Source organism: Centruroides sculpturatus, unplaced genomic scaffold (assembly GCF_000671375.1).
Source record: "Centruroides sculpturatus isolate CEXI.00-Female unplaced genomic scaffold, Cexi_2.0 scaffold650, whole genome shotgun sequence".
Taxonomy (NCBI): domain Eukaryota; kingdom Metazoa; phylum Arthropoda; class Arachnida; order Scorpiones; family Buthidae; genus Centruroides; species Centruroides sculpturatus.
In genome coordinates this window covers 388,068-397,422 of record NW_019384909.1, presented here as the reverse complement: position 1 = coordinate 397,422, position 9,355 = coordinate 388,068, and the positions used below count along the sequence as shown (strand labels likewise).

General features: G+C 32.4%; 2 protein-coding genes across 2 annotated transcripts; both read left to right on the top strand.

Annotated features, from left to right (window-relative positions):
• Window positions 1-1,426, top strand: LOC111631616 (patched domain-containing protein 3-like). Its single transcript, XM_023375900.1, has 3 exons — window positions 1-997; window positions 1,074-1,249; window positions 1,307-1,426. Exons 1-3 carry the CDS (start codon window positions 1-3, stop codon window positions 1,424-1,426), a joined length of 1,293 nt encoding a protein of 430 aa, XP_023231668.1.
• Window positions 1,427-7,852: 6,426 nt separating this feature from the next.
• On the top strand, window positions 7,853-9,100 carry LOC111631615 (patched domain-containing protein 3-like). Its single transcript, XM_023375899.1, has one exon. It carries the CDS (start codon window positions 7,853-7,855, stop codon window positions 9,098-9,100), a length of 1,248 nt encoding a protein of 415 aa, XP_023231667.1.
• Window positions 9,101-9,355: the final 255 nt, after the last annotated feature.

Sequence of the window (9,355 nt, the reverse complement as noted above, 5' to 3'; positions counted from 1 at the left end):
ATGAAAATTGATTGCGTAAGAAAAACAATATCGTCCATTTTTCGCAAATTAGGAAGAATCATCGGTCTTCATCCCTACTACTTTATCCTTTTACCTGTTTTAATAACATCAACATTTTCAGCTTTCGTCTTTAACATAAACACCTCCGAAAACGTCACTAAATTGTCATTCGCAGATTCAGGAATAGTCTTTAATACTAAGAAGTTTATTGACAAAACATTTCCTTTTAATTCATCCATATTGCTTGACCCGACAACCTTTACGACTATTCCGAAATGCGTGTTTGTGGTGTTTACAAAGAAAGATGGCGGAAACATGCTACAAAGAGATGTGCTGCTAGAAATTAGTCGGGTGGATAAATTAATTAAGAATATAACAATTAATGACGCTGAAAAAGAAATTGGATATTCGGATCTCTGTGGACGTGTGAACCAAAAATGCTTTGAAAATCCCATCATAGAAATCTTACCAGAAATTGATAATATAGTGCAGAAGAAGAAGCGATTGAAGTATCCATTTGATATTGATCCGTTGACATACTCTTATAAAATTTATTCTATCAACTTCGGAGATGTCATCGAAGATGAGGATGATGTTGTTCAAACAGTAAGTGCTATGAGATTAATGTATTTTACGGACGAAAGCGACGAAAATAAACTTCATCTCATAGATAAATGGCGAGCGGCGGTTTACAATCGTATAAGAAATCATCGTTTTAAACACCTTCTGTATTTTATCGATTATTACTGGTTGCTTGAGGAGCGAAATCTGCAGTTGGTTGAAAATGTAAAACCCATGATCGGTGCACTGGTTGGATTTATTTCTGTGTTCACTATTGTAACGTACATGAGCAATAATTGGGCCAAAAGCAAACCAGTTCTTGGCGTGGCGAGTGTGGTATCGGCTGGACTGGCCGTGGTTACGTCTTTCGGTTTAATGTCTGTTCTAGGTACAGAAAATTCTATTTGGAACATCACAATTCCTTTTTTGGTTCTGGGTAAGTTATTATTTATAATTTTGCCGTTATTCGTTCGTGTTATAAGTTTTGTATTGTAAAAATTTGTTTGTTGCAGTAACCGAAATAGACGATGCTTTCGTATTGTTGGCGTGTTGGAGAACATCGAACCCCAAGCATAAAGTACCGAAACGCATGGAAGAAACGTTTGCCGAAGCCGGAGTTTCTATAACATTAACGTCGTTGACTAATTTGTTTTCCTATTGTATAGGAATGATGGCATCTATTCCTCTTGTAAGAATGTTCTGTTATTATTCCGCAACATGCACAGTATTTACTTTTTTGTATCAGGTGACATTTTTTGGTGGATGCATGGCGTTATCGGGATACAAAGAAGAGAAACAACAATCTCTTCCTATTAATTTCGGTAAGCACATTCACTTTATTTTTGTCTTGAATGCTGTCAGTTAGAAATTTGGTCTAAATATCACATATATGGCTAATATATAGTGGAATTTCTTAAAAAATTGAGTTTTATTCAAACATTGTGCTACCGGGTATTTTATGAATAGATTACCGTAGACAGTTTATTTTTTTACTACTAAATATATTATTAAAGTATTATTTATCGTTGGTTTGCGTTATTTAAATTCTAACACGAAATTTCTCACAAATCTCATACACAACGATACTACAGCGATTAGTTGAGCTTAAAGTTTTTTGTATGATGAGGAAAAGTTAAAAAGTGGTGTTGAAGCAGTTAGACTCAATCCTCAGGAAAGGACCAGAAGATCTGTTGTAGTAAAATTAGAATAATGCATTGAAAGTTGTCGTATTTAATACTGTTACATCAATTGTGTACCAATTATAACAGGTATGTTCAAGATTTGCAAAAATAGTAATGTATTTGTCAGTTTATTAATGTTAATGGATTTGTTTCAATATGAAACAAAAACGAAGTAATAATAATTATTATTATAATATATTTATTTTTAAAAATACCGTATTTCATTCGCTTTTGTTGATCGTGGAGCTATCAGATAGACTTGATTAGTCTTGTTGTTAATTATTCGAATTTTACACACTGAGTTGACAATTGTAGAAGTATACTTGCAAAATTGTATTCACGTGTTCGATTGGGCGTTCCTGTCTCTTTTGCATTTTATATAAGTCTTCAGTGAAGTAGAAATTTTCAGACTGTTCACGATTATTTTGACATACCAAACATCGAGGCTATTTGATTGTGTGGTAAGAGGTGTCTCTTTTAACAGCTAGAATTATAAGGGAAAAAACTGCGATGTATCACATTTCGGGAAAGGTCAAACTTATTGAAAATTTTACTCCTAATTGCTGTCTATATTTGCTTTAAAATCTTACCCGCATTTCCAGAAATAAGACTTTAGATTATTTGTAGTTATTAATAACATACAATGATTTAAAATACCTTATGTTCACAGATATCGCTGCAGAAAGGTTTAACTTAAATTCATATTGTTAATGACTAAAAAATTTAACTAGTAATACATTGTAAGTGTTGTGATCTCATTTATCTCTACACAAGCAATACAGCTGACGCATCTGTAAAAAATATGTGTTTATTAACATATCTACACACACAGACACACTTTACTCAAAGGTATAGCCTTAAAATATAAGAAAAATGGGTGAAGGAAGGTTGGAAAATGATTAAAGGAAAAGTTGGGCTAGTTGAATGTTTGAAATTGGAAGGAAAAGAACATGAGCCGCAAAGGGGCCGGCTGGATAAGACAAGGGTAAACAATAATTTACGCGTGTAGAACAATTTGTATTTACAGGGAAGAAATAAACCCATAAAGTAATACATTGAGGAGTAGGACAGATAAGGCCATTTTGATAAAAGTTAGCAAAAGGAGGAGTGGCACTGAAAAAAAGCAATGAGTCTCCTTGTGGAGGGAGCCCTGTTGATCCAGAAATAAACATATCAAGAAAAAATTAATAATACTTCACTTATTTTGTGCACTGTAGATGTAAACATAATGCATACCGTTTTAAAGGAAATAAAGCATAGGCTGACTTGTCTTTTGGAATAATAATAGCAAATTATCTATAAGGTTAATGATATCACCAAACGGGAAATAATTTATTTAAAGCTAAATGTCTAATTGATGTTAATGAGTCATACTTTCACATATAATGCAACGGTGCAACATACCCAACCATGTGCATTGTGTGAGAACCAAGGGTATAGGGTTGATACCTATATCACTTACAGGCACACGATCATGAGATCGGTTCACTAACTTTTTATAGGAGGGCGGCAAATTATGTTTAAAAACGATCTAGAGGATTAATTCTAGATCTCGTCAGGTCCCGACACCAGTTAATCAGATTTAGATACGTGGATTAATTAACACGTGTGTAGAGCTAATATAGATTTGGTTCAGACAAAGATGAGACATTTCTTTAACAAATGAACAAATATTTAATAAAACTAAATAGATAAATTCATACAACAATCTAATATTCTAATACTAAAACTAAACCTATGCTTATTCTAGGAGAGCGGTTTCGAGAGAGTCTTACAATAATCTATTTCTAATATTACCTTCACCGGTAGGCAATTAACCTACTTCCTCTTATATGCTTTATTCTTCAAGGATTCTCTTCCGTACTTAATTCAGTACTTCATATTCTTATAAGAGTTTGTTGAGTTCGTTTCTTCTCAATAGCTGGTTTCTTCGTATGGCTTTTCTCTTTTACTGGACTGCCTTATATCGTATGTCTAAACTTCTTATGTATTTCCTTAGTATGGCAATTGTCTCTTCTTGACTGATTTGCCGCGAAGATACGGTATTTTACATATGGCAAGACCTTCCTCTGATGGACTGCTGCCTCGAGTGGCGCGAAAACGGCCTTTTTATTGTGTAGATAAAATCTTGGTGAAGTTCGAAATATTATTTTCTCTAAAATTTTTAGTTTTTTTTCGAACCTATTATATTGTCTATAAACTTTCTCGCCCCTTTCGACCCTCACAATTGTACAAAAGCATAAATTCGAATTAAATATGTTGAATACAATGACAAAACTAGCAGCAATAGAAACATTCTTTTTACACGAAAAGGTGTAAAGTCTGAGTGCTCATCAGTATTGTTTTGGTTTGGATGGATAAGCAAAGATTAAAACAGTGTGTCGTGTATAATAAATATTCTATTCTTAATCTATTATTCAAAACAATTATTGCATTTTATGATATTATTATGTTAATTTTTTTATAATAGTGGAATAACTCGGGTGGATGATGGTTATGCTTTTGTTTTGCTTATGAGTACATTTCTCTGATTTATAGTATACAAACTATGACCAAGCATATAAGATATCTTGGTCCTTTGGTGTGTTGAAAGTGGACGTAGTTCTTGTCAATTACTTTTATCTATTGGAGCAAAATTATCTAAATACGTATAAGCGAATTTCCATTTTTTCTACAACGTATAGAAGTCCGATGAAAAAAACTGATTCGGTAAAGTTGCTTATACAAACCTGTTTAATGTACAGATCTTGAAATTACAGATTCGAATATGGTGGCTCCATAGGGAACATTGATGTCTTGTCTTAGTGTTTATAGAACTCGATATATGTAACGCTATACATTTCTTTTCAGATCACACTTTGAAAAAAAACGAATGAGTTACATTTCATAAAAACAATTGAGTTTTTATTCTAGAACTGTGAAATTATCTTCATTACATCAGAAAGTAAGATCATATGTTTAATCTGTTCATTTTGTCTTCTTTCTAACGACAAAAATACCTGTGGAATTCGGGAAGTGCTTCTGTATATTTATTTTGTTGTAACTTAATTCATAAACGCAACAATAAACATAATAAATTTAAGGTACTCTCTGTACAACACCACAACTTACAAGATAAACATCAGCTTTGTGTGGAATTTGAGATGTTATTTTATTGTACTCGGTAAAATGTTTTCATTAATGATTAGCTAACAACTAGTTTTGCTAGATATGATTAATATCACGTTTTAGTTGCAGTTTAATCGACATGCCGAAACACCAGGGTAATTAGAATCCTGGACATCTCTGTTGATATGCCACATACCAGTCAGTACGTTACCATCTTTTGCCAACTTATAGAGTAAGATAGGTTCTTGATTCACAATACAACTTAACTGCTTTGTTTCTTGTCAACAGATATACCTAACAAATATTGTATTTTCTTTCTTTTTGGAAAAATATTGATTGTGTTAGGATTTGGTCTCTAAATAGCATCCTGGAAAAAACGTATAATAGTTTTAGACCAAAACGTCGAGCCTACGAGTTTTTATAATTGTAAATTAATAAATACAAAATAATTACTGAACATAAACACGCAGTGTTGTGAATGATGTGGTGGCGACATTTGTCGAAAGATTGACGAATTTTAAGTCCTCACCATCTTACTCGTGTTAACTTATTATGGAAAATTTTAAAAATTATTTTAGGTACTCTTTCACTAAATTCAAATAAGAATATTTATCCTTAAATTCCAAAAAAAATTTTTTAGACAATACAAACAATGATTAATTTTTTTTCTTTTTCCTATTTATATCCCTTTATTTCATTCCAGGAACCACAAAAATCAGGCGTCTTAAAGTAAAACTTATAAAAATAACATACGAAATACTATCAAACGATTTACACACATTTTGAAATGACCCTTTCTAAAATTTAGCTAAGATAATCGTGGGCTAATATGCACAGTACAGTCGACCCCCCTATAAGATAGAGATACGTTCCATTCTCTAGGAATCCGCTTTCTTACGAATCCTTCCAATCACAATCCGACACGTGTCAAGTTTACGGACTACGGCTGTTTGAAAGATTTTCTTCCATAAAATTAATCGATTCTAGACTAATCCGACTCAACATTTCCAAAATACGTATATATTTTTTGGGAATAATCCGTATAAACTACGCTATAAACAAAAAATTGTAGGATTACTTACCGAGTGTCACCATTCGACATTGCCATTGCTCAACATTGTTTTCGTCGCGGAACAGCTCAGCAAAGAGCGGCCGATTTCTAACAACTTATTTTTCTGTGAAAACTTCGTAGAACTTCGGAGACATCATTAATATAAATAATTTTAATCGCCGTTGAATAAGAAATGTTTCTTTCACAAGAAATGTATAAAATTACAGTACTGTATTAGACTTACGGTACCTAATTTACATACTGACAGACGATAGTTAGCGTAAAAATCTCCGTAGCGTGGCGCCACGCTAGACGGCGGAAATTATATATTTAATTATAACAAAGTTACAATAAGTTAATATATAATTATATATACAGTACCTAATTTATATATAATTAATATATAATTATATGTACAGTACCTAATTTATATATAATTTATATAATACTGTCCAGACGATAGAAATCTCTCCGTAGCGTGGCGCTACGGACGGCGGGAAAGTAGTTCGGCTTCCCGATGACGTTTGAGGTGTTTATAGGGAACTTTTACTATTTTTTACGGATACCGGTAGCAATTTTTTCGTAGTTTTATAGGAATAGTAACTATAGGGACAGTAATTATAGGGGGGTCGACTGTACAAGAATATCTATTCATCCTGTCGAACACCCGGACCATATGAATGTGCAGTTAACACACATCGAGTGGTGGAAGAGAAACTTCTCTGTTTTTTTCAGTATAAATTGAATGTGAATTAATATAACGTGAAAAAATATAATGAATTCGATAGTAATTAAATTCTTTCTGAAATTGGATAACAGAAATTTCACATTGGTTTCTTTCTGAACATTTTCTTACTGCTTAATAAAGATACGACAAACATTTTTTCTGTACATCTATTTGATATGCTTCCAACAAATGCCTGAGATGTTATTATTTCTATAATTCCTTTTTTTATATACAGTAGACCCCTATAACACGGGTTCCTATAATTATGATTCCTATAAGACGGCGAAAAACTTGCGACAGTATCTGTACAAACCTGGTAAAAAAACTCCTATAATTTGGTGAAACGTCATCGGGCAGCCAAACTACTTTCCTCCTTTCAGCGCCACGCTACGGAGAATTTAGGTGGGTAAATTGAGTTTACTATCATCTGTACAGTATTATATTTAAATTATATATAAATTAAGTACTGTATATAAAATTATATATTAACTCAATTTATTGTAACTTTATTATAATTATATATATACTTTCCGCCGTCCAGCGCCACGCTACGAAGAGTTTAGGCGAGTAAGTTGTTTACTATCGTCTGTACAGTATGTAAATTAGGTACCGTAAGTCTAATACAGTACTGTAATTTTATACATTTCTTGTGAAAGAAACATTTCTTATTCAACGGCGATTAAAATTATTTATATTAATGATGTCTCCAAAGTTCAACGAAGTTTTCGCAAAAAAATTACTTATCAGAAATTGAGGCCGCTTTTGGTGCGTTGCTCCGCGACGAAAACAAGCTTGAGCAACGGCGACGTCGAACGGTGCACACTCGGTAAGTAATCCTAGAATTTTTTGTTTATAGCGTAGTTTATACGGATTATTCCCAAAAAAATATACGTATTTTGGAAATGTTGAGTCAAATTAGTCTAGAATCGATTGATTTTATGGAAGAAAACCTTTCAAACAGCCGTAGTCCGTAAACTTGACACGTGTCGGGCTGTGATTGGCAAGAACTCGTAAGAAATCGATTCATAAAGAACAGAACGTATCTACCGTGTTATAGGGGGTCGACTGTAATTTATTTTTAATATACCATTTTATTATTATTGCATTGAATGTTATAGTATTTTATAAGTTCAATTAAAATCATATGAAATAAATTTTTTCAATACAAATTCGTAACATTAATATGTAGTATTTTAAAAAAGTTAACGTTTATTTTTAGAAAACATGAAAGAAGTTTACGAAGATAAGAAGTCTTCTGATGAGCCAACGATGGCATATTTTAGAGATAAGCTAAGCAAGATTCTATCTTTGCATGTAATAAAGATAACAGTTATTATAATTTACTTTCTAAATTTATCGTTTGGAATATGGGGGGCTTTAACAATCAAATATGGCATAGACTTGGTAACGTTATATCCCGAAGAATCGCCGATAACGAAGAGTGTCAAAATATATTATAATAGTTTTAGCCGTTATTCCTTCCCTTACCAAGTAGTTATTAATACAACATTAGATTATTCGGATGTAAGAGTGCAGGAATCCATAGACAAACTACTGAACAAATTTGAACGCCTCCCATATATTGCGGATTCCCGATTTACTGTATCTTGGTTGAAATTTTACAAAGAATTCCAAAATCATCCTTTTGCAAAATATTCGTTACGTGGTTACAACATGTCCGTCAAAGAAGATTTCTTGAGTGGACTTCGCGATGTTTTCCTTAAATTTAAACCGGCACAGCAATTCTCCAATCATATTGTCTTCAATCAGAATGGAACCGATATTTCGAGTAGCAGATTCTTTATTTTTGTCAATGATACGTTAAGTTCGGCAGCCGAAGTAGAGATTTTAAGCAATTTGTGGAAAATTGCTGACGAATTCGACTTTCCTGTTCTGATTCACGGAGCATTGGCTCCTGTATACGAACAAGGAATCATCATTAAACGTATAATTAGAGATTTATTTTGGATTACGTCTGTTTTAATTATGTTATTGTTTTTGCTGTTTATACCGAACTTTGTTTTTTCTCTTCTTGTTGCGATATCGGTAGCATCCACCATTGTAGAAACTTTAGGTTATATGTCTCTGTGGGGTGTCAACGTAGACATTTTGTCTGTGATGAGTCTGATATTGTGTGTGGGTTTCTGCGTGAATTATCCGGCGCATATGGCTTACGCTTATGTTTGTTCTGTTTCTGAAACTTCGAGCGAAAAGATGAAAGACAGTCTTTATCGTATTGCTTACCCGATATGTCAAGGATCTTTGTCTACTATTTTAGGGATTTTGTTTGTTTATAGAGATATTTACGCTTGCATTACATTTGTGAAGATTGTGTTTCTTATTGCTTTAGAAACTGCATTTCATGCACTGATTTTCATTCCGGTTGTTCTTTCACTTATATACTCTATTTTCTCTAAATTTAATGTTAAACTACAAGATCAGATGGAAAACAAAAATTTCTTGGGAAAATGAAATAATTTACTTTTGTAAGTTTTATTAGTAATCAAAGTCACATATTATAAATTGCATATATAATTTGTTATTCAGTTTCAAGTAATAAGATGAAACGTAATCTTAAAGTTATTTTTTAATTAATTATATGAAACTATTATACTATTTCGTAGATTTTGAACTTTACTTTTTTGTACGGATTTTTCAAAAAAGACTACATTATTGTACTTGTGACCATTAATCATTAATAAAATGCTAGTTTTTTATGTTAACTGG

What these genes read in the sequence shown, in the direction of transcription:
- LOC111631616 (XM_023375900.1), top strand. Translation starts at nt 1, where the DNA reads ATGAAAATTGATTGCGTAAGAAAAACAATATCGTCCATTTTTCGCAAA. An exon ending in AATTCCTTTTTTGGTTCTGG is followed by an intron (nt 998 to 1,073) that starts GTAAGTTATTAT and finishes TGTTTGTTGCAG; the next exon opens with TAACCGAAATAGACGATGCT. An exon ending in TGATGGCATCTATTCCTCTT is followed by an intron (nt 1,250 to 1,306) that starts GTAAGAATGTTC and finishes TTTTTGTATCAG; the next exon opens with GTGACATTTTTTGGTGGATG.
- LOC111631615 (XM_023375899.1), top strand. Translation starts at nt 7,853, where the DNA reads ATGAAAGAAGTTTACGAAGATAAGAAGTCTTCTGATGAGCCAACGATG.